General features: G+C 30.1%; 3 protein-coding genes across 4 annotated transcripts; 2 read left to right on the top strand and 1 right to left on the bottom strand.

Moving 5' to 3' along the window:
- The first annotated feature begins 5,849 nt into the window (after positions 1–5,849).
- Positions 5,850–6,239, top strand: LOC136074365 (late histone H2B.L4-like). The gene has a single exon (XM_065786671.1). The coding sequence runs from the start codon at positions 5,850–5,852 to the stop codon at positions 6,237–6,239; it is 390 nt and encodes a 129-aa protein (XP_065642743.1).
- Positions 6,240–6,978: 739 nt separating this feature from the next.
- Positions 6,979–7,290, bottom strand: LOC136074364 (histone H4-like). Its single transcript, XM_065786670.1, has one exon. The coding sequence runs from the start codon at positions 7,288–7,290 to the stop codon at positions 6,979–6,981; it is 312 nt and encodes a 103-aa protein (XP_065642742.1).
- A 6,246-nt stretch (positions 7,291–13,536) lies between these two features.
- LOC101235312 (rhodopsin, GQ-coupled) lies at positions 13,537–19,275 on the top strand. 2 transcript variants are annotated; one of them, XM_065787982.1, is made up of 2 exons: positions 13,537–13,717; positions 18,018–19,275. In XM_065787982.1, exon 2 carries the CDS (start codon positions 18,032–18,034, stop codon positions 19,229–19,231), a length of 1,200 nt encoding a protein of 399 aa, XP_065644054.1. In that variant the 5' UTR covers positions 13,537–13,717; positions 18,018–18,031; the 3' UTR covers positions 19,232–19,275. The 2 variants fall into 2 exon arrangements, with proteins under 2 accessions (XP_065644054.1, XP_065644053.1); XM_065787981.1 differs by having other exon boundaries at positions 13,551–13,717; positions 18,015–19,275.
- Positions 19,276–25,242: the final 5,967 nt, after the last annotated feature.

The following is a 25,242-nucleotide window of genomic DNA, read 5'->3' as shown; positions in this document are numbered from 1 at the left end:
AAATTGCACATACTTCTACTTAATTTTGGAATTTTTGCATCTGAACTCATCGAATTGTATCTTTGAGGGTATTACTTGTTGTAACTTCGACAATGGAAATTCTTCCTTTGAATGACATTCATACTTTTAATGGAGTTTAATTTTGGAGTGTTAGGAGGCCATATAAACGATGTAGAAATAAGGTTTGGCTACCAGGTAGGTTTTATCATATTGAATAAAAACAATTTTATCATTTTTGTTTGTATCTGATAGCACTCCTTCTCTCGACTTTTTCAAAGAAGCATAGAATAATTTGTTCTGCTGCACACATACATCGCCATCTTATTTGCATCTGTGACTCAGTAGTTAGCAGCCGGAGAGCAGTGGTTATATTTATAGCTCAGAACCAAGAAGTTCAAGGACCGATGCCAGCTCTAGCCCAATAAGCGACATTGATAAGAAAGGAAGCATGAACTTCCTGGTTAAATGCTCCTCCTCGGTGAATTGTGCTATGTCAGTTAGGTTTTCTTAGATCACTTTAATAACTGAAAAAAAATTAAATTACTAATTACTGCAATGATTTAAATTCTGAACAAATTTGAAGGTTCCCAACAAAGTTGACAAACAAGTTGTTTTGCATGTGGGTATAGCTCAAAAGATAACTTTGTCACTCCTTATCACCGTGCATTATTGCTTCAGTCTCTAGTTTTTACTTTCTCAGTTTTAAAAGATGGGAGAAACAGAATCAAACACGGACAAACTCTAAGCAAATACGATGTAAATGTTTTTTGTAAAAAATATATACAGCATTTAAAATCAATTTTTTTTTCAGACGTCATGATAAACAACATTCATCCAGCATAACTATACGAAGACAAATAAATAATAAATAAAAATGTATCAAAATATAAATACATAATAATTACTTTTGAATATTTTATATTCATATTTTATATTCAGATGAACTGTTTTGTATAAAAATTTTAAAGTTACAAAACAAACTTAATAAAACATCCCATCAATTTCAGAATCATATCCTTAGTGGGGTGCAATAAATCAAAATAACGTTAGATAAATGGATGTCTAAAACGATAGATAAGTGGAAGTATTAAAACGTCTAATAGGATAATAAACTGTGTAATATGATTCATTTTTATAGATTTGCGCAACATACAATATAATATGATAACGTTTTTTATCAAGAAAATTTACTAAATTAAAAAAAAAAATTGTTATAAAAATTTAGTCATAAACACAAGTACCTTAAAAGTTATTACAACAAATAGTCAAACTAAAAATACTCGACTAAATAACTCTTTTTAAAAGTCATTTTTACTCATTAATGAAGCTTTCTGTTTCCAAGAAGAATACAGAAATTAAAAATTGATAACAATAATTCCGAACTTATTGTGAAATATTTTTCTATAATTTGAATTATAGAAAAATATTTCACAATAAGTTCGGAATGATGATTCCGATGAGGCTTACATAGAAAAGATGAGACTTATAGCGATGAGGCTTACTAGATCCAGACTTAATTAGACCATATTAGCAATAGTAAAAAAGTTAAAATCAAAATTATAAATAAAATAGAAATTTCCTCCAAAATTATAAATAAAATAACACAAATTGATTCAAAAAGTGTAGCAAAATTATTTATTTCTCTTTGTTTAAAATGCAACAATCTGAAACAATAAAATCACTCTCTTTCTAAATCTTAATAACTGTTCGAAACACAAGTGTTTATAATTTTTCTCTCCTCAAATTTAATGATTTGAACATTAAAGCGGTTGATATCCATTTTCAGTGCTAAACTAAAGTTGCCGTTTTACCCTTTAACTTTATGTTTTGGTAAATAACATCAATATGTGACCTATTATAGCAAAATTGTCACAAACAGGTATTTATCTAAAAGACATATTTTAAAAGACATAAGAAATCATTTTCTAGAAGACATACAATGCGTTTAATACGACATAAAATTAAACTTATATATCTCAGCAAAATATGAGGATAAATAAATAAAATAAAAAAATTTATAATTGTTATATGTAATCATTTATTAATCAATTAAAATAACTATGATAACTGTTTAATATGAGCTCCATTTTGTTCTTGAATCATAATCATCCTTTTTTGAATTTCAGAAAAAGTATGACGTAACAAATATCACAAGTAATTGAATTGATTACACTTGTTATTGCTTACTTCAAAACGTCAGTATTCGTTATTTTTTAATAAAATACTTTAAGCTTAACATATCTGCCAAAAAGTCACATGGCCTTGTATCTGTGGATAATGACCCCGTTGGCCAACCCATCTTTCTAGGTACTTCTCATTTAACCAAGCTCTAATATTAGAGTGTAGTACGCAGGAGCTCCATCTTATTGGAAATAGATTTGTCTGACAATTTGCTTTAGAATCAATACTTGATAAAAAATCTTTAAGTATCTTGAGATTTGGCCGTTGATAGTTGGTTTGTCAAAAAGTATGACGCAGTTTGAAGACATAGCGCACCAAACGTAAATTTTTGGATTATTTTCTCCACAGTATTTAGTTTTTTGTGATTCTAAATTCTACATTTCTGCTTTTAAACACTATTTTTTATTCAGATAGCAGTCAGCAGGTTTTAAGGTTTGCCCCCTCCCACACACACACATATTTTATTCCTAAAATCTCCCCTGATTAAAGTTAATTTTTGTTAAAGATTATACTTTATCGGATACGTGAAAAAAAAAATCATGTTTTCCAAAATATGGTTTTGCTGGACCGGCAGTTTGGGCTCTGTGATCAAAGTCTTCCTCGTATAGTTTCTGGTGTATTTGGATTTTATATGACTTAAGAAACAATTGTGAATGTAAAATATTATGAATGCTCCCTCTGGTTTTGAACTTTTTTTATCGCTTTTTCGTGCTCGTCCGCTTTGATTTTGGTCTTCAACTGATCCAGTCTCATGAAAACGGTTTTACGTTGTAGTTATTGTCCTTGTTTTTCCACTTTCCCGCTTCAGACATCTGATAACCTCAACCGCACTCTCGAATTATGCCATTCATGCAACAATTTGAATCAATGTTTTGGCAAGAAAACCAGCAACATAACTGGTAACTAAGCACTGACGTTACTGCATTAGAGGTATGCAAAAAAGCGATTTTTTTAAATTATGCGATAAAAAGCGATGAAAAATTGCATCCAATTGCACTTAATTTTTCAATTAAAATCATCTCAAAATAAATTTCTCAGCGAATCGTAGAGCGATTCGCTGAAAAAATGACAGCATCGCGATTACCTAACTGAATATTGCATTCTTAACTAAGCATCCCCGATTTCTTATCCAAATATCAAAGTGTACCGCATTACCAAAACTAATTTTAATACAGTCGACCACAAAATATTATTATCAAAGCTTAACATGTATGGCATAGGGGGTAGAACGAACAAATGGATAGAAAGCTACTTAGATAAACGTGTGCAATCTATTTACTATGGAGATAATAAACTCTCTAATCCTTCTCTATTAAAGTGTGGTGTTCCTCAGGGTTCAATACTTGAACCTTTGCTTTTTTTAATCCATGTTAACGATCTCTATCGGGCATCAAAAAGAATTTAAACTATAATGTTTGCTGATGATGGCAACTTCTTTATCTCCGGAAAAATTATAAACGAACTGTGTGTAGAAATAAATCAAGAATTAGAAAAAAATTTTCTAATTCTTGATTTATTTCTACGCACGAAGTTTTCTTTATTTCATCCTTCTTATAAAAAAAGAAGTTTTCTTTATTTCATCCTTCTTATAAAAAAAGAAGTCGAATCTTCTCTTTCAAAATTGTTTATTGAAAATAGAGAAATAAGTAGGGATAATGTTACTAAATTTTTAGGTGTTTTTATTGACGAAAATCTAAATTGGAATAAACATATCGCTTATTTAGGTAGTAAAATATCTAAAAGCATCGGAATAATATAACGATCACGCCATTTATTGAAAAAGTCGCTACTCAAACAAATCTACTATAGCTTTGTTCAAAGTTATTTAAATTACGGTAATACAGCATGGGGTAGTACCTATAAAAACCAACTAGAACCTCTCTATCGTAAACAGAAACATGCTATACGAGTAATTAATTTTAGAAATAAAAAAGAACGCACAAAGCCTCTTTTTGAACAGATGTCTTTACTAACATTGTTTGAACTAAATATATATAATGTTCTAAGTCTTATCTATAACAGCAAAATGCAAAAAACTCCTTCAATTTTCTATAGTCTTTATAAACAAAACAGCTTTTATCATCTGGCTAAAGAAAACATTACGTACTAGAAAAAACCTCTGGAGCGAATGCAGAACCTTTTTTCTGTTCGCATCATTTTGACACCTAGCAATCAAATCCATTTCACCCGTTTGACACCTAGCAATCAAATCGATTGCTTGCATCATCTGGTAAAAAAACAAAAAAACAAACAAAAAAAAAGACTTTTAAGGACTGAAAAAAAAAATCTGGATTGAATTTAGAAACTTTTTGTCTGTTCACACGATTTACCCACTCGACAGCTAGTGATTGAACCGACTGTCTTGATTGTCTGGTCAAAGAATCCTTTATGCACTGAAAATAGAGTGCATTGAGGATTCTTTGGCCTATATTTTCAGTGCATAGAGAAAAAAAACAAAGACGGTTGCTTCCTGCAGGAGCGACAAATTTTGTTAGCACAACGCATTTTAATGTTGCCGAATACGTAGTGATTAATAAAATGTCATAAAACTAACAATAAACGTTGTAAGTAACCCTTAAGGCGGATCAAAGGTCTCTCGGTCGTTAGAAACATCAAACTCCGAACACATGAAAGGCTACAATAGTTTTTCTGTGTTCTAGGTATTATAAACGAGCATGCATTGCAAAAGGCAATAGGAACTCAAATGTGTGCAAAGTTAGTTTTTTTAAATGAAAATTTTACATTTAAGTGTTTGCTTGTTAAGAAAGTAAACGTGCGGGGTAAAACTATAACGAAGGCCTCGCTTTTAAATCTGTCATCAAACCGAACTGCGCACATGTTTAAAAACCACAAAGTACTTAAAAAAAGAACCTACTACTAGCTCAAACACCAACTAGACTCTAGAGTGGTTTTCGTTCACGCAAAAATGTTTTTGACAAATGTGTGGCTATGAAAATAGCCTTTTGATTTAAGTGCCAAGACCACTGTTTACTTGGCTGCTGCTGGCTTTGGAAGTTTTTCGTTCTTCTTGGGCAGCAAAACGGCTTGAATGTTTGGCAGCACACCACCGCTTGCAATGGTTACACCCGACAACAGTTTGTTCAGCTCCTCGTCGTTGCGAACAGCGAGCTGTAAGTGACAAAGAACAATTCTGGCTTTCTTGTTGTCTCGAGCAGCGTTACCAGCCAACTCCAAGATTTCAGCAGATAGGTACTCCAAAACAGCAGCCAAGTAAACTGGAGCGCCTGATCCGATGCGGTTAGCGTAGTGGCCTTTGCGTAATTATTGATGAACGCGACCAACGGGAAACTGAAGGCCGGCTCTGAAAGATCGTGTCTTTGCCTTGGCTTTAGCTTTACCTCCTTTACCGCGTCCTGACACATTTTTGATTTTTTGTTGTCACAAAGGAACAGACAAAATTTCGAAACGAGTTTGTTTTGAAGTAGCTCGATTCGTTTGTCTTACTTATTTAAAGCTAATGTTCTCAAAATCGACAAAATTTCGACGAATAAAAAATCAGCGTTTTCCGAAACAATGGTTTGGCGAAGCCAATCGATTTTGCGCTCCGCATGACAAATGGACTTGAATTGGAGAGCACAACTCTGCCATAAATGAGTAAGGCGTTCAACTGCGCGCCACAATTATTCGATATCCATCGCATTCTAGAAATGTCTGACGCTCCGAAAACAGGAGGAAAACAGGCGCCCAAGGTAGCCAAAAAGGGTGAAAAAGGCGGCAAGATCGCCGGTACAGGAGATAAGAAACGCAAGAAGAAGAGACGCGAGTCCTACGCCATTTACATCTATAACGTGTTAAAACAAGTGCATCCCGATGTCGGAGTTTCATCTAAAGCGATGAGCATCATGAACTCGTTCGTGAACGACATTTTTGAAAGAATCGCGTCTGAAGCTTCGCGACTCGCCCTTCAAAACAAAAAGTCTACAATCTCTTTGCGTGAAATTCAAACCGCCGTACGCCTCTTACTTCCCGGTGAATTAGCAAAACACGCAGTGAGCGAAGGCACCAAAGCTGTTACCAAGTACACGAGCAGCAAGTAGTTGTGCTACTACAAAAAGGCTATTTTCATAGCCACAAATCTTTATAAAAACGGCGTTGTGCGCATTAGAACAAGATAGCTTAAAATATATTGTGTGTGTGAAAACAAACGGGAGAAGTGTGTCGCCTCTGCTGAGGCCGCCGATCATTTCTGTAAAACACTAAGCTATGTTTCTTAACCAAAGAGTATCTAGCCCTTGTTTTTTAAAATGGTTAAATAAAAAAAGAAAATTCTATTTCAACGAGAGGCACTCTCCCCTATGCTGTTTAATACTTTTTCTTTCTAGGCGTTATATTAACTCCCTATCTATCTCCCTGGGCGCTATATTTACTAACGCGACGATTGCCTAAACTGTAATATGATTTTTAAAGTATTTTTTTAACTTAACATTATAAATTTAGTTTACGCGAACAAGCTTCTCGTCACATCGCATTTGTTTTAAACTTGTAATTTAAACTTAATGAGTTATATGTATACACACGCACATCTCGCATCTTTAAAACGCCATGCAACAACAATCGACAGTAACGGCCACGCAAGGCCAAACTAAAAGCAGAGGCGCTTGAACTTAAACAAAGCGCATGCAAAAAAAAAACAAAAAAAAAACAAAGAAGGCATCGTTTCAATTTCACAAAAAAGCACAGCCTCTATAGGCAGCATTTCTACACGTCAACATGCCAGATAAAACGTTTTCAACAGATTTGTGGCTATGAAAATAGCCGTTTTTGTTGCAGAAGAGTTTATCCGCCGAATCCGTACAATGTGCGTCCTTTCCTCTTTAGAGCGTAGACAACATCGATGGCGGTAACAGTCTTTCTCTTGGCGTGCTCCATGTAAGTCACAGCGTCGTGAATCACATTTTCCAAAAAGACTTTGAGAACACCTTGAGTTTCCTCGCAGATAAGCCCTGAGATACGCTTGACGCCACCTCGGCGAGCTAGACGACGTATAGCGGGATTTGTGATGCCTTGAATGTTATCGCGCAATATCTTGCGATGGCACTTGGCACCACCTTTGCCGAGACCTTTTCCTTCTTTACCACGACCAGACATGTTGAATTGTTCAGTTGAATGCAAAATTCTGGCGCGATTTCCGTACTTTTTATTGCACGTCGAAGCTCACCGGCGTAGATGGAAACAGTGCTAACACGTTGGCTGCGCAAAAAAAAAAAAAAGAAAAACCCGCGCATTTTCATTGTTTGTGTACGTTCACACAGAAATTTTCAATTTGTATCATCTAATAAATTGTTTTAAAACAACGAAACGTGAAGCGAGCTAGCAAAATAATAAACTGATCGCATCCGCTTTATCGACGCAACGTTTGAAAGTAAACTAAAATGCTAAAGAAACTTCAACATCAGACCCCGCCTCGTTCATATTTTGAGCAAAAAGCCGCCACAGTTTTTGCAGATTATTAGATTATTAGATTATCAAAAGAGAGCAGTAGAAATTAATTAAAGTGCATTATTAGATATTGTGGACATAGCTCAATTAAGAAGTGTTTTATTTACGAGTCATTTGATGACCGTGTTGTTTTTGATAAAAAATAATCTCTTTCCAGCTAGAACTGAAACAACTTTCAGAAACAATGGTTATGATTCACATTAACAAAACATCACTCCTTTCTTAACTACACCAACCTTAGTTAACTATTGGTAACCATGGTATTGGTAATCATGCATAAAATCTTTTATTTTAGATTATATGCACTTAGTATGTCTAGGTTATATGGATTCTTAACTATATAAAAATAGGTCCTTGCAGTAAGCCTTTACATCTTCATAACATGAATGTAAACTAATTTGGTTAAACTTAACTGATGTTTGCCCTCCAAGTTTTGAAGACAACCAAGTCTTCAAAACTTGGAGGGTAATACCAAGATGTTAAACTAATTAGACAGGTGGACAGGTGACAGGAGGAAAGCTGCTGAATTTTGCAAACTGTTAGTTTGTTTAGGACCTATTTAACTGCAAAATATAATTTTTTTAAATGTCTAAATCAACTTTCTTTCTCTTAATATTGCAGTTAGTGTTCTGCTTTATTTAAATGAAGAAGAAAGGTATATTCATTTAAAATATGCTAAAGGTTTGTCAGTTTATTTTGTACAAAAAGTTTCTATGGTAACAATTTCACGGCCAATATTAATATGACTGGTGGAAACGGCTAATATTAATATGACTGGTGGAAACGGCCAATATTAATATAACTGGTGGAAACGGCCAAATTTAATATGACTGGTGAAAACGGCCAATATTAATATGACTGGTGGAAACGGCCAAATTTAATATGACTGGTGGAAACGGCCAAATTTAATATGGCTGGTGAAAACGGCCAAATTTAATATGACTGGTGAAAACGGCCAAATTAAATATGACTGGTGAAAACGGCCAATATTAATATGACTGGTGGAAACGGCCAAATTTAATATGACTGGTGAAAACGACCACTCACCAATTTATTATGCAACTCATTTCAACCGCCACATAAACTGAAAAAAATTATTTTAGCCAACATAAACCACAATTTAAAAAAACTTTGGGATGCACACACGTGTTTTTTTTTAAAGGGGCCATTATAATCGAAAAGGCGTTTTTATAGGCTCTTATTACTTTATCAAATTTACTTTTCCTAGTGTTAGTTTTTTTAATCGTAAATCGTAACTAACGTCGATAAGTCTCGTTGGAGTCTGGCACAAAATCCAGTTTTTTAGTGTTGATGGTAATTGTTTGGGTAGGGGAGCAAACGTTTCAGAGCTTTTTTGTTCCCAGGCCTCCGCCATTCCAAATTTTTGCAAGGCCTCCTCATTTGGCATAGGTATGAACATGCTTAAGTTTGGAGTTTGCACAATGTGTGAATGTGTCCTATCTGAAACACCAAAAAATCCCGCGGGCGCCCATGAAAATATTTACTTGCTATTATATATTAAATATTATTTTATAAAACATTTTAGTATTTTTAGTCTAAACTAGCCAATAAACAATAATCAGGTGAAATATTCATTGTAAAAAATATACTTTGTTCTATTTTCAGGTTTAAAAATGCTTTCTATATCATTTGATCAATTTTCTTAAAGAGTTTATCAAACTTTAAAGTCTTATATCTAGAGAACTATTAAATACATTTTTGAAATTTATTTGAAAATTTACCTTCGAGTATCAATAGCATCAACACACTAAAAATGCCTGCTTGATTCTTACAGAAAGTTGCTCTTAAAGCCAAATATATATGAAACAGAATAATACTATACTGTTAACATATATAGTATTAATTATACTATAATATTATAAGTATAATTAATGCTAAAAAGACAGAAATCAAAGTTTTAAGATTTTTGAGAAAAGCAAAACTACATTTTCGATTTAGAACGAGAAAAGCTAAGAAAAGAGAGAAACTACTCAAGCTAAAACAACTTATTGAAATTTTAATCTAAATTAACAATAACAAATCAACTGTGAAATATCAAAACCGCATCGCTTATCAACTATTAAAACTTTAGAAAATTACATAAAAAATCACACTTTTAATAACTACCTTCAAACGGATATTATCAATAGAAAAAATTATAATCAAATTACCGTTGACAATGGTTGTCAATAATCAAGCGTAAAAGATCGATTATCAAATAGTTTGGAATCAATTTAAAAAATTTTTATACAATTAAAAAAGTAGTTACCACTTAAGTAATTTAATTTGTAGTAAACTAAATGCTGACAAAACCGAGTTTTTGCTTTCGAGTAAAACACAGTAAAATACAAAACAATATGATGACCCTTTCTGATAATAGAAAAACCTTCAGAATAAACTTAAACAACTAAATATTACGTGGGATACTGAACTTTTATCTTTGCATCAGTTAGTTTTTCAAATGTTGAAGAAAGAGTCTTAAGCTTTAGATCTGCTCTACAAACTCTGATTCAGTCTGGAATCCGGTTTGCTCAACCAAGTTCCATTACTTATATATATTAACTTCTGTGCTGCTTTAACTTACGGTATGCGTGTAAATATTTACACGCATACCGTAAAGTATATAGGAAGTCTGCGAGATGCGTGTATGTAATGATCTATAATGAAAAAACTCGGTATAATTAAAAAGGAGTTCAACTAAACTTGTTCCTTTATCTGGACAGTAAATCAACATCAGGTATTATTCTTTCTCAATAAAAATATCCTCTAGTTCAACATTCTTTTGTTTTTGATATACAGGAACTATACCGTTATTAGGCCGTTAATTTTGCCGTTGTCAGACGTTAAAATTTAAAAACTTGATTCAAAATTAAGATAAGAGAACAATGAGCAATAGAATGCTAGAATTCCAGAGATCAGAGAGACATCTTAAGGTGAATTCTTAAGGAAAAAATTCCTAAGTAAAAAACTTATATACCTTTTTTTTTTAGTTGTTTTTTAACCTAGTAGATACTAGGGGTGTTATAAATTTTAAACTAAAAAAAATTCCTTTAACAAGATCATTATCATAACAAGCACAACTATAGCATGATCGTTAACAAAAGAAATTACCTAAGCATGCGTAGTTTTATTGCAGAAAAATTAAATTTTAATTGCGCATATGCTCTTGTGAGATTATTTTCCCTTTTCCATTCCTGTAGATAAACGAACAAGTGGAAAGCCAACTTTAGAGTTCAAGATCAATACAATGGGTATAAATGTTTTGACTCCAAGTTTAAGCACCAAATAGTTTTAAAAACTAATTAAACTCGACGAGAGAGAAAAAAAATTATTAAAAAATGGCTCAATTGACAGCCTAGTTGATTATTGTGCCCATAACCAGACCAAGTTAAAAAAATGGCGAGGCGTACCTTTTTAAAACCAATTTCATAAGTAGTGACTCACTACTAATGGGTGTCAAGGAAAGAAAAGGTCATAAGCTTGGTAATGCAAAAGTTGTAAATGTAGATTGTGGATACTGTTAACCACCTATTACGTAAAATTAAGTAAAATCAACATTAATTAAAATCCTTCAAAAATAATTTTTCAAGTCGGGACAAATGAACATTTTAGTTATTTACCTGAAACAGTTATAAAAACAGTAACGGATCTACTCAACTAAATATCTAAATCAAATCTTTTTTGTTAACTATTTTGTCAACATTGTTGTTTCGATTATACAAAAGCACAACCGACAACGTTACGATTTGTTGTGGAGATAACTGACTCGAAATTTTGTTTTATCAATAACACTAATTTGACTTTCAAACATCTTGGTCATCAGGGTCTTCATTTAAATACTAAAGGTGATCTAGTAATCCCATCGAGAATTATAGCCGTGGATCTAATTTGCTCCAAAATAAAAACTCTTTCTGTAAAAAGTTTAGGGATATTACTTTGTTTATAAATAAATCTGTAGATGTACTTATTGCTGGTGAAACTAAATTAGACGAACCATTCCCAATAAACCAGTTATTATACATTGACTCTCTATCTCCTTGTAATCACGCAACAAAATGGAGGTATCCTTGTATATATAAATATTTTATCGAAAAAGTTAAATAAACCAACACTAATGACAAATAAATTATTTAAAACTAAAATAAGAATTCAAAATGGTGATTATAAATCTCTAAATCAGTGAAGTGGTTACTTTTTTTCAGACCAATATGTCTATTTTCAAGATCAATTTGTATATTTTCAGACTTATGTTTTAATAAGCCCATAGTCTCAATTTTCAAACTGATAATGACTTTATAGATTTAGAGGATTCTAATTTTAAGTTTTATGATGATTAAAATAAAATAATTTTTTAGTTTTACTTATGTTGGTGGTCTTATAATAAAATTCGTCATGCATTGAACTGATTTTTACTAACAGAAAATTATGTTGAAAAATCAAATTGAAACCAATATAGATAATATTGGTTATATCCAATTTGATTTACAAGCTCATGATATATACTAACACCAAAACATTAAAGAACATTGAGAATTCCAAGTACTTCTGTCTATAAACACTATAATACTATGCAATCTTAATACACTAATGTGTATTAATATTATACGCTAACTGAAAATTTTAATTCTTCAATAATTTTACTTTGTTACTGGCTGAAGAATCTGACAATTCAAAAAACTCATAGTTGTTTCTTCTGTCTGTAATGATTTCGTAAAGTAACTATGTAAAAATTAAAATAAATAATTTATGTGTTCCTATAAAAAATAAAAGAAGTTTTATTTTAAACGTCTTAATGTTAAAAACTGAATAAAACAACAATAAAACTGTGTGGCGGGGTTGTTTTATATAAATATTTTAAGCAAACTTTTTATAATAAAAACTAACTGTAATTAGGTTTTGATAATATGATAACATTCTCTTAAACTGCTATAAGTAAAACAGTGAGTAAATTTTGCTTTTTGTTTAACATCTTTTGTTAAACGGGTTTTGAATTTTTGACTTTTATGCTAGTAATTTTACAATATTGAGACAAACGCAATTGTGAAATTCTCTAATAAATTTAAGTTTGTAGCTTTTGTTTAGAATATATTATATAATAAATATAAGTTAATAAATTTAAGCATTATTTTATACTTAAAATCACTTTCAAAATGCTTCATAAAACTGTACGCTTTACGAATCAGCGAGCCCCCAAATACAAACTATTATTTCCTGAGGCATGTAGGTATTATTACATGCCTCACTCGTTTTGGTTTTGAAAAATATTGTAAATAACTTCAAAATATTGAAAATAACTTCAATAACCTCATTTTCCTGAACCATAGTTTATTTAAGCCATAGTTTATTTAAGTAGTTCCCTATTTTGATTAGTTGATAGAAAAGTGGTTCTTTTATAAATCTACAAAAAAAAGGCATCTAAATAAATTTTATAAATAAGAAAAAACTTCAAGTTAACTTAAGACCTTACATATTTTTTCTAAAACTCTTTGTTTTTTTTTAAACTTTCTTTGTTACACAAAAAAAAAGTAGAATTAGAGACTTAATAATGTGTCAATTAAAACCGTTTTTTTTATAGAGGTAAAATTCCACTTGTAAATAATATTAATTAAATTATTAGGGATTTAAAATTCATTTACAAGATTTCATATTTATCAAGTAAGTTTACAGCGTATTAAGTTTGTTTCTAACACATTCCAACATTTTTTTTGCTAGAACAAAGTGTTGGTCTAAGAAGACTGCCGACAACTAAAGGACGTACTTGATGCAAACATGACTTTATTTTCTATTTATTTTAGCGACATTACGCCAATTAATAATCCATTGTAGTATTATAAGATTACGATCAACGAGATGGTGCATGACAAATTAATGACGCATTAATATATATATGAGACTAAATTAACATAAATACAAACATTTTTTATTTTTATTGTGAATAAAATGCGACGCTATTTCCATTTTCCGTTTTCATTTTTCAAACAAGATCGATGTCATACAGAATGCAATAAATCAGATTTCAAAGCCTTTTTGGTTTCAAGTTTCTCTTTTTATCAATAGTTTTTAACAACTTATTAAAGTAAGTTACTGTTTTTATTCATTATGCTTTTAATTTTTCCAAAAAATCTTTACTACTTCAATTTTATTTGAGATAAGAAAATCAAAAGCAGTTTCTCTATAAAGACAATGACCAGTTCTCATTTTAGATTGCAATGACCAGTTCCCATTTTCCCAGAACAATGTTTTTAGGTTTATTATTTTAACAAAATGGAAAAAAAAGTTTGTGTTAAACATTGTATAACTAGATTGTGAACTTTTACAATTTTTTCCTGAAAAATAATATTTGTTTACATCAACATTCATGTCTACATAGTAAATAACATCATAAAAGTTGCGCAATTATAAAGTTCTAAATGGTATAATTAAGTGTTAGACTTAGATAATTTATAATTCATAACCTGTTTGGTTAACAACTCTGACAGGTTTCTATTGCAAGTCAATAAACCTCAATAGTTATATTTTGTTCATGTTCTTACTTTTGAACATTAAAATCGGCACCAAAATAAGTTATACATTTAAACTAGTAACTAAAAACTTTGATTTTAATAATAGACCTTGTATTATTTTAAACCTTGTGTTATTTTAAAGTGATATTAAAATCGCTATTTGTAAATTCTAATTTAAGGAAAATTTACTAGCTTTTTATTATAAATAAGCCCTTTATATATAATAATAAAAATAATTCGTTTAACTGAGAAGATTTAGTTAGTAAATTTATAAATCTTCACAAGTTATTTAAATCTAAACAGTTAAATTAAGGGCTTTGGTAAAGGTATCGGCAAGGCTCCCAGAGCACAACTAAATCTGGCGAAATACTTGTTAATGATAAAAAAGTTATTGGCTCATACTAATAATTAAAAATTTTTATTTCAATTTTAATTAACTTGAAGCAATTATTTTAACATTATTAGTTACACATATCGTCTAAAATGTCCTTGATGTAAAAATACTAAATATACAATTATTAGTCATAAGTCATAAAATCCCTGAATGCAAAAATTGTCCAAATTATATTCAGATCTTTGTTTTTTAAAGCACTAGACTCAGGTTATCCATCGACTTCGGAAAAAAAAACCAGTGAGTATAAGCGTTTTTATTTCATAGATGATTTCTTCAGTGATTCGCCAAGTCGAAAAAAAAAATCAGGGGATTTACTATTAACAATATGCATAGGATTGCCACATTCGGTAATAAACTTCTTTTATGTGTTGTTTCCTCTACATATTTAAAATTCGAAATCAAAACAAATAAACTGGAGATCTAACTAAGTTTTTCAAAAACTTTAAAATTGAATAATCTGTTGTTTATGTAAGAATATGTTAGAGTTTTGTTACAAACAACTAAAAGAAGACTTGAAAAACTTTTTGATTTTATGAAAATAACGTCTCTTTAATTGAACTATTTTTCTAAGCTCTATAAATGTTGCTTTATTCTGAAAAGTTTTTGATAGATTTTTATAATGGAATATAGCTTATATTCAAGAATAAAATTAAAATAAAACCATAATATTTCGATCAAGACCAGACATCATACAATAACTATTGTTTAATTAATAATAAAGCATAGTCACAACTGTTATTATTATTAATCTTTCAGATAATAAATTAATCCCATATGTCTTTACTGCTTTGTTTTGTCACGTAACATGCTTTGTTGAAGCATTTAAACATGCAGGGCAGTTCATTTTATGCATACATGTGCTTACCAAGTTTCTGTAACTAGTCCTTAAATACAAATTTCTGCACTTACGCTCATAAAATCAGAGGCGCTTTGAATCAGTAGAATATATAAATATATATATATATATATATATATATATATATATATATATATATATATATATATATATATATATATATATACGAGTAAAAGTTCCAGGTAAAAAAAGAAAAACTGTTCAAACTAAGATGAGTAAAATACATTTATTAGTTAAATTTTAACAAGTTTTTAATTTTTTTCTAACACAGTTAATAAAGAGTTTAGAAGGGACTCTAGTAATAAATCACGTAGATAAGATTACTTTATAATATATTTCTTGAAGATACGACTCGTTATTTACAATAAAATCTTGGATCGCGCCAAGTGCATACGCCAAGTCACACGTTGAATAATATGAAAGCAAGAGAGAGAGAGCGAAAAAGCGCTTTCTGTTTTATATATAAATCAAGATACCAACTGGCTGCTGCGTTAGCAAACTAACGCAACAGTTAACTCAAACTGTGTTGAAAATATTTGTTTAATACTTATTTTAAAACCATCTTTTTATATTTGCTTGAATTATCATGGACCATATTTAATCAGTTTGAAATTTGTTTTAGGATTATCTTTTGTTTTCTAAACAAAAAAAGTTCACATTTGTTGTCGTAAATAGTAACTTTTAGAATATAATTCGTTGCCGGTTTGCTATACAGTGATTGTTGCCGGGTCGCAATTCTAGGCATATTTATTAAGTAACAACAATACCATTTAAATTAGTTCCTAGCAGCACAGAACGTTTTTCGGACGTCTTAAAGACGTCGCACGGACTTGTGATGTCATAGGGCGTTATAAAGACATCTTACGGACGTCTGTGACCGCTGGGCTGAATAGTAACAAAGGTTTAAAAAAAATTAAAATTTTAAAAAAATAATTAAATTAACAAAAAAATTAGTTCATAATGTTGAAGCTTTTTATTAATACGCACGTAACACTAAGGGGTCGTCCATAAATTACGTCACGCTTTAAGAGGAAGGAGGGGGGGGGAGTTTGTGATTTTGTGACGACTCATACAAAACTTGCTACTAAAGTGTTAAGATTTTGTGACGAGAGGGGGGAGGTCAAAAGCGGTCAAAAATTGTGTGACGTAATTTATAGACAATCCCTATTAACGTAACTAAATCAAAATTCTCTTGGAATATTAAATCAAAATGAACGGAATATTAAATCAAAATTTTCTCAGGATATTTTTCATGTTTTTGTAATATTTTTTTATAATGTCATTTTCTATTTTTAGTCCAGACAAAATATTTTTAATTGTTTTTTTTTCGCTACACCACAAACAATTGTTTGATTCGTATTGAGATAACCTGTTGGTTATAATCAGCAGTTTTAAGCTCACCCAAAACTTATTTAAACTATTCTATTTAAACAAAAAATTTTTTTTCAGGTCTTCGAAATATAAGTTTTTTACATTAAACATTAAAAAAGTTTATTAGAAATATTTTCAAATAGTTTTTTATTGATTCCAAAAATACAATCTTATTGTAGCCAAAAGAATTTCGCAAATTATTAATCTTCTATAATTTTTTGTTATTTTTAATTTAGCGAAAACATACAAGACCAATACATCAAATTGTCAAAACGAAAAAGATAAAACAATGCAAATTGTGTAAATGCCTAATTGTATTTTAATAAGAATAAATAAAAAATAAATAAAAAAGTTCGAAGCAGCAAAATAAACTAACAGTATTATCAGGTTGAACGCTTTTGCTAATAAATCTTTGAAATATTTTGTTATTAAATTATTTTATGACATTGTTTAATTTTAAAGTCTATTTGTAGAATGCAAATTATGAAATCTCAAAATAAATATGCACTTTAGGAAATTAAAAAAATCAAAGTAAGTGATATCAAACGTAGTTTTAAAACAAAAGACTCATTCAAAAATTTTGGCTCAAAAACAATTTCTTTATCTTATTTTTGATATCGTTTTGTTACTGAACATTTTACCTTACGTTATCGCGTTATAATTTTAGACACGTATATTGCTGTGTAAAAAATGAAAAAGGTTATATAGATCTAAGTATCTTTAAAAGTACGACATGGTGTATAAGTTTTCATATTGCCTCATAAAACAATAAAAACTAATTTGAAGCTTTTTTGATTTTTTATTGAAAACTTTGCGTTAGTTGATTCTACTTAAAATAACTTGCAATAGAAAAGAATTACGGTAGGATAAGTTCAAAAACTTGTGTTGTAGGTTTATGGACGCAAGTTATAGTGATTGCGTCTATGCTTGAGGCGGCAATCAATTGATGAGGTCGTGCTTACGGAACTATAAAGAATATATTTCTTTAATTAATTATGTTATCTAAAAGGTTTATGGAGATTATCTTTGTTTAACCTACATTTTGCGACTATAAACAGCGTTCCGCGTTTCTCATTAACTCATTTCTGTAAAAGACGTTAAAACTATCTTATTAATTTCGTTGTATTTTCTTGTTTTTTTTATCACTAATACTGTTTAAATTTTAGATGCATTCAAATTAAATATTTGTAAATTAGTATTAATAACTTGCACATAAACGTTTATTAATTAAGGATTATTTTTATTTTAGCAGAAATTACAGCGAGAATGATTTGGAACTTAATATTAAAAGCCATTTTCTACACGTTCACATTGATTTTTGGGTTTATCGGTAACGCGTTCGTCATATATTTTTTTAGCCTGAAAATGAAAAGAGCTTCTCAATTTCGCTGGTTGGTTGTTCATCTTGCAATTTCTGACGGAATTTATTCTGTGATTACTCCTCTCCAGTTTCTTCATTTGCTACATAATAACAACGAATGGAAATTAGGTTTACTCGCTTGCAAGGTGCTTAATTGCATTGGTCCACTGACTGTAAACGTAAGTTCATGGATTCTATGTTTGATGGGATTTGAACGATATCGAGCGATTTGTCATCCGTTTTCTAAAAGGCTGTCACGCACCAATATTAATTATGTAGTTTTAATGATTTGGATTATATGCATCGGGATCAAAATCAACACTTTTTTGCGTTTGACAGTAGAAGCAGGAGAATGTTATCCATCATACAAAAGTATAACTGAAAATATTGCCAATTCTTTAGTTGCATTACTAGCCGACAGTTTGATACCAATGGTTTTGCTTTCATATTACCTAATACGCGTAATGCTTGCGTTGCGCACGAGGTCTAAATATTTTCTTGATATAAAAATTAACAATCGAAACGTAAAGGTTAATAAAACTTCACTGATACTGACGACTAAAGATTCAGAAACAATTAATAAAGAACATATTAAACCAGAAAAAGAGACATCCTTTACTAATATGGATAAGTCTATTAAACGAAGAACTAATTCTTGTTTTTCAGATTGTAGAATGAAAACATTTTCGTTGTGGAAAACCATGTCTAAAAGACGAAACACTATTTTAAACTTTAAATCCTTAATTAAAAAAAAACATTTGCTTTCAAACTGTTTGGACAAACGAGGCAGCCAAGACTCAGCAGATCGTGCTGTCATAAAAGTGTTCTTGATTACCGTAATAGTTTTCTTTTTAACTACATTTCCGTTCAATGCGTTTTATTTTGTTGTTAATATGCTGTACACTTATTATTTTTCGCCTTTTCAATTTGAAAAATACAACAGTAAACTTATAGCAGCTAACGAATGGTTAGGGCTTTTAGTTCTTTCGGGTAGTGTTACAAACATTCTCATATACAGTGGAAAGTTTCCGGACTTTCGCAATCAAATAAAGTTATGGCTGAATCCAAAAAAAGACGATCAATGTACTTTATTAACTACATCATAACTTTATTTTATATTATTGACAAGTGTATATCTGTATAATAAAAACAGTTTCATTTCTGTCTTAATATATATATATATATATATATATATATATATACATATATATATATATATATATATATATATATATAGAACCAAGAGGTCCGGGGTTTAACGCTAGCTCTAGCCTAATAAACGACATTGGTAAGGACGGAGGTGTGAACTTTCTAGCTTTCTAGTTAAATGTTTTTCCGCGGTACTTTGTGATAAGATTGTAAGGGCTTCTGGGAGCCTTGGAAGTATATATATATATATATATATATATATATATATATATATATATATATATATATATATATATATATATATATATATATATATATATATATATATATATATATATATATATATATATATATATATATATATATATATATATATATGTATGTATATATATATATATATATATATATATATATATATATATATATATATATAAAATATATATATACATATATATATATATTATATATATATATATATATATATATATATAAATGTGTATATATATATACATATACATATATATATATATATATATATATATATATATATATATATATATATATATATATATATATATATATATATATATATATATATATTATTATTATTATTATTATTACTATTATTATTATTATTATTATTATTATTATAGTAATATTCTACAATAGAAGTTTAACTTCTACGAGCCAAGTGTCTAACGGCAACCGGCTATAGTAGGCCAACTTAGAAGAGAACGAGTTCATTTGTCATAATTGTTTTAAAACTCGTTGATCGAATTAGTGGCAACTATTGAAGCAGGCAAAGCCTTCCATGTTGGCACTACTCGATTTTTGAAGAAACTTAACAAAAACAGTCTTGACTGTTTTTGGTAAGTTCTCGTTCAATTTTATGCTTTGTGCTACGAAGACTACCTGCATGACCATCATATGTGAAAGAAGTCGCTCTCTACATTCTTGATGCCAGTGACTTTGTTAAGTTTTTATAAATTTTAAAAAATTGAATTAGGTCACCTCTTAATTTACTTTCAGCTAATGAGCTGAGACCAAGATTTGCCAGACTTGATTTGTAGTTCATGTTGCGCAATTGCGGAACAAGTTTAGTTGCTTTACGTTGAACTGATTCTAACTTTTTAATGTCCTTTTGTAAAAAAGGGCTCCAAACTGGTGCACAATACTCTAATATCGGCCTCACCCCAATGGGCACAGTACGTTTTTAAAACGTTTTTTGGAAGTTTTTATTTGGTTTAAACCTTATAAAAACGTCTAAAAAACGTTTTAAAAACGTTTTAAAAACGTACCGTGCCCACTGGGACATATGCTGTATAAAGCTTGATGAACATACTTGGATCATCTTTTTGTATTTCTTATTTTTAAATGCAAATAATTAAAAAATAATAATAAATAGTATATATATCTGAATCGGTCTGTTCTAGAGGAGTTTTTTGTTTGATTTGTTTTAAAATGTTTTCGAAAAGTCAACCGGAGGAAGTCTGGATTCCATGCACCAAGTGTCACTCTTGGGCTCATGAGTCCTGCATAACAGGAAACTCGTTGCTTTTCATTTGTGCTGACTCTAATGATTATTGTTGTTAATGGAGTTGCATCTATTTATATTGTATAACAATGTTAATGATACCTTTAATTAAATACAATTATTTTTTTTCATTTTTATTACTATATATTTTTTTATCATTATTATTATTATCTGGTTTATTTTCATTTAAAATAAGTAATACAAGGAGGTGATACAGGTAATATAAATTTACTCATATGTAACACCGAGAAAAACAAGTTAAAAACTGAATTGAATTATTAGATTCATTAAGTGTATCAATGTTCATTGAGTATGAATTTAATGATAAAGAACTATTTTCATAGTGTTGTTGAAAACATTTTTTCGTTGCTATATTAAGTTGCCAAACTTTTGACCATTCTGAAAATTTATTTGAGGTAATGATAAGGTGTTTGTTGTTTTCATCATTGCTTGCTTGATATAACTTGCTGTCATTAGTAAACTACTTAATGTTGCAATTACCATCAATACATAAAGTTACATTGTTTATAAAAACTAAAAATAAGAGGGGTCCCAAAACAGTCCCTTGAGGTATTTTTCGAAATTGATAATTCGAACAGTATGAAAAGTGGAATAGCCATGGCATTTACGGTTGATTTTAGAAGTATTGCTGGGTTCCATCAGGTAATTTGGAGAACCTTGGTTTAGTTTTGTAGGGACAAAACTACAAAACTGTATAAGACTGGTGCAATACCATTATCTGTAACAAAAATAGAATTAAATTGAAATTGTTTAAAAGATGCAATTTTTCAGAATCATCTGTGCTAAAAGAACTATCTGATCGTAATAGTGGTGAAACAGAACTACAGCATTTGGTTTCTGTCTTTACAATAGTATAAAACTGTGCAATAATATTAGCTTTATGGACTAAATCTTTTTCTCTGAAAATACAATATTTATTTATTTCTGCATAGTATAAACGACACCAAATCTTGTATTTGATATGCATGATGTTTTACCTGTTCTTTCGTATTCTCTATAAAGAACGCATTTTGCTTCAAAAATTACAACTATGCGATGGAATCAAAAAATTTCCAGAGAAATTGTGTTTATAATTAAAAAGGGCAACTAAATTATATGTAACCATGAGCGAGATCTCGTCTCGTTTCTCGTGAGGAATGGGACTTCTCGTGAAAAACGAGAAATAGAAAATTCTCGCGAGAAGTAGAACGAGAATGAAATATTATATTATTTTCCAAATTAAAAATTATTATAATTTACAAAATGCTTAATAATTTATTTTTTTAATTAATTAATATTTTGACTCCGTGATTTTAATAAATCTAATTAAAAATTTAATTTGTTTTTGACAAAAACAAACTAAATTTTTAATTAGATTTTTTTTTAAAAATCCAATTAAAGAACTTTGATTAGATTTTAAATATTTTTAATTAGATTTTAAATACAAAAACTTTTTGTATAAAATGGTGCACTTTCGACTATCGAATTTCATTAGTTTACCAGTGGAATTGGTGCACTTTCGAATTTCGAATTTCATTAGTTTACCAGTGGGATTCAACTTGACACATATTGTTCATATTGAAAAGAAATATTCTTGCCTTTTTTCAACGATCAAAAAAGTCACCAAGAAAAAAAAAATCTGGAGATATTTTCAAAAAACAAGTGACGGTGCTGAATGCAAGGCGTGCAAAAAGTCTTTGAAAACAAAAGATGAAAACACAAGCGGACTTTATCGTCACCTCGAAAAAAAACACAGCCAAGATTACGTTGAGTATTCTGAAAAAACTGACGACTCTCTTCTTCCTCCTCCTAAGAAGAAACAACGAACCATGGTCGAAATGCTTGAAACAAAGTCCAAATATGACAAAGACAATTCCATTCAAAAACAGTTTGACTCTGCAATGCTGGATTACTTTTGAACTGATCTGGCATCCTTTTCAGAAGTCGAAGGAAGAGGTTTCAAGAAATTGTTTGACATTGCAAACCCTAAACTGAGCCTTCATCACAGAGCATCATATTTAAGAAAGCTTTCAATTCGGTCAAGAGAAGTTCAAGCTGGAATGAAGAGCATAATAACGGAGATTACGCCAAATCTAAAAAGTGCTGCATTTACTTCTGACCTTTGGACTTCTAGAGCTCAGGACAGCATTATCTCTTGGACTTTTCATGCTATTGATGAAAATTGGAGACTACATCACTGGACACCCCATGTCCAACAGTTCCCAGGCAGACACACAGGTATCTTAATTGAAGGAAAGCTGGATTCTTTCTTAGAAGAACTAAATTTGCCTACTGATTTGCCAGTGAACTGGATTGCATGGCTTCTGTCCTACATCTAAAGAGTGCAATTATCAGCTTATGTGCAAATAAAGATATTTTTTCTTCAAAGACCATCGGTGCATCACAGTTGAAATCAATCGAGGGAGCAGTAGAATTTTTAGCACCACTTAAAGAAGCTACAGAAACGTGGTCGGCTGAGTCTATTCCAACAGTTAACACTGTCGCCGATTCTCTTTATTTAATCCATGACAAAATTGATCAATTTATTGAGACGGATGGAAAGAATGGCTCCGGTGTCTTGTATGCAAAAAACTTGAAAAGCTGCATTGAAAAAAGATTTCCTCTTTGTCACACTGGAAACTTATTGAGTGCTGCAGCAAACTACTTAAATCCTGCTTTAAAGGGACTTCACTTGAAGCTCTTCAAAAAATTTCAAACAAAAAAAGAATGGTTAGCCTCACAGGTTAAAAATAATGTTGAGTGCCAACCTGTTGCCAGAGTCCTTTCAGCAGATTTGTCCCACTCATTCAAAACTAAAGCGCAAGTTAAACGTCAGACTTGAAACACAAGAGTCAACATCTTAACTGAATCCTATTTTAAGCGAAATGTGCCAGTATGAATATCTCCCTGATGCCAAAAAGACTTTCCAATTCTTGATTGGTGGAAATTGCATTCAAATACATTGCCAAAACTTCATTAGCTAGACAAATTTTAGCTATTCTAGCAAGTTCAACTAAATCAGAGAGAGTTTTTAGCTCAGATGGAAATGTCGTCCGATCATCCCGACACAACTTACACCCAGAAAAAGTAGAACAAATCATCTTAATCAGAGAAAACATTGTCTTGTTGGAAAAGTTTGGCAAAAAAATTCTGAATTAATGTTTGAAAAGGTTGTTTACATTTGACAAATGTCATTTGTGTCTATTTGTCAAAACCATGTTTACATTTTTTTTTTTTTACTTGGATTTTAATAAATTTGTTTTGAAAAATTGTTAAATTTCTCGTCTCGTCTCGTTCTCGGTCTCACGAGAAGTACTAACTTCTCGTCTCGGTCTCGTCTCGGTTTGAAAAATCCTAGTCTCGCTCATAGTTAATTATATGTTTTGAGTTCACAAAACATAATTTAAATTCATTAGGATTATAAAAAGAAAACTAATAGTTTTAATATTGACGAAAAATATTTCAACAATGTTTTTCTTGAAAAAAAAAGAAAAATTTTTAATAATGTATGCAATTTAAATATGTTACCCAAGTTCATGTGTGTATAAATAAAGGTTAAAAGAAACTTTAGAAAGAACTATTATTATTATATAACATTTAAAGATTTATGTATAATTATTTATATAATTTAAAAAAAGTTTTGTTTAAATGAGAAGTGAAAAAAAAATTCCTTGAAGCTTTTAAATCTTAATTTTGATAATAATAAAATGCTTATATATATATATATATATATATATATATATATATATATATATATATATATATATATATATATATATATATATATATATATATACATATATATATATATATATAGCCACTGTAGGGCAAAGTTTGGTTAAATATAGTTCAATGGAAAGAATCTTCAAGAAACGCAGTCATTCCTAACCCATTGTGCAACAAAGATAGTTTTTCATGATAACCAGCTTGCCGAAAGATCTATATCCTTGTTTGAAACGAGGAATGTTAGAAAGTGAAATACACAATTGAAGGGAAATACACAATTAAAGAAAATTGAATACGGTTTATTTATTCAAAAAAACTCATTTTTACGTAAGTCTGTTTGGTATGTTTCTGAGCTTTTAAACGTAGTTCTTAATACTGTCTGAAGACTTACGGGGATATTTTTGTAACTTTTTTGTGATGAATCTTAGACTAATATATTAGTCTGAGATTCATCATAAAAAAGTCAAAAGATATATATCTTTTGCATCTTAGCTAAAAATTGAATCTCTTTTTCAGCCTCTTCGTTTCATGCCAGTATGAAAGCTTTTATACAAACTTATCGGTTTCAACCACATTAAAAAAAAAAAAATCATTTTTTTTTTCACCAGAACAGCTTCAACCAAGTCTTTTTATTATGCAAGAAATCACGAAGAAACAGTTAAGTGCGGTACTGTCAGGTCTGGGGTGGAGATTAAACTCTCGATGGTT

This window comes from Hydra vulgaris, chromosome 01 (assembly GCF_038396675.1).
Source record: "Hydra vulgaris chromosome 01, alternate assembly HydraT2T_AEP".
Classification (NCBI taxonomy): domain Eukaryota; kingdom Metazoa; phylum Cnidaria; class Hydrozoa; order Anthoathecata; family Hydridae; genus Hydra; species Hydra vulgaris.
Note: the sequence above shows the minus strand (reverse complement) of the source record. Positions and strands in the feature narration are given on the sequence as shown.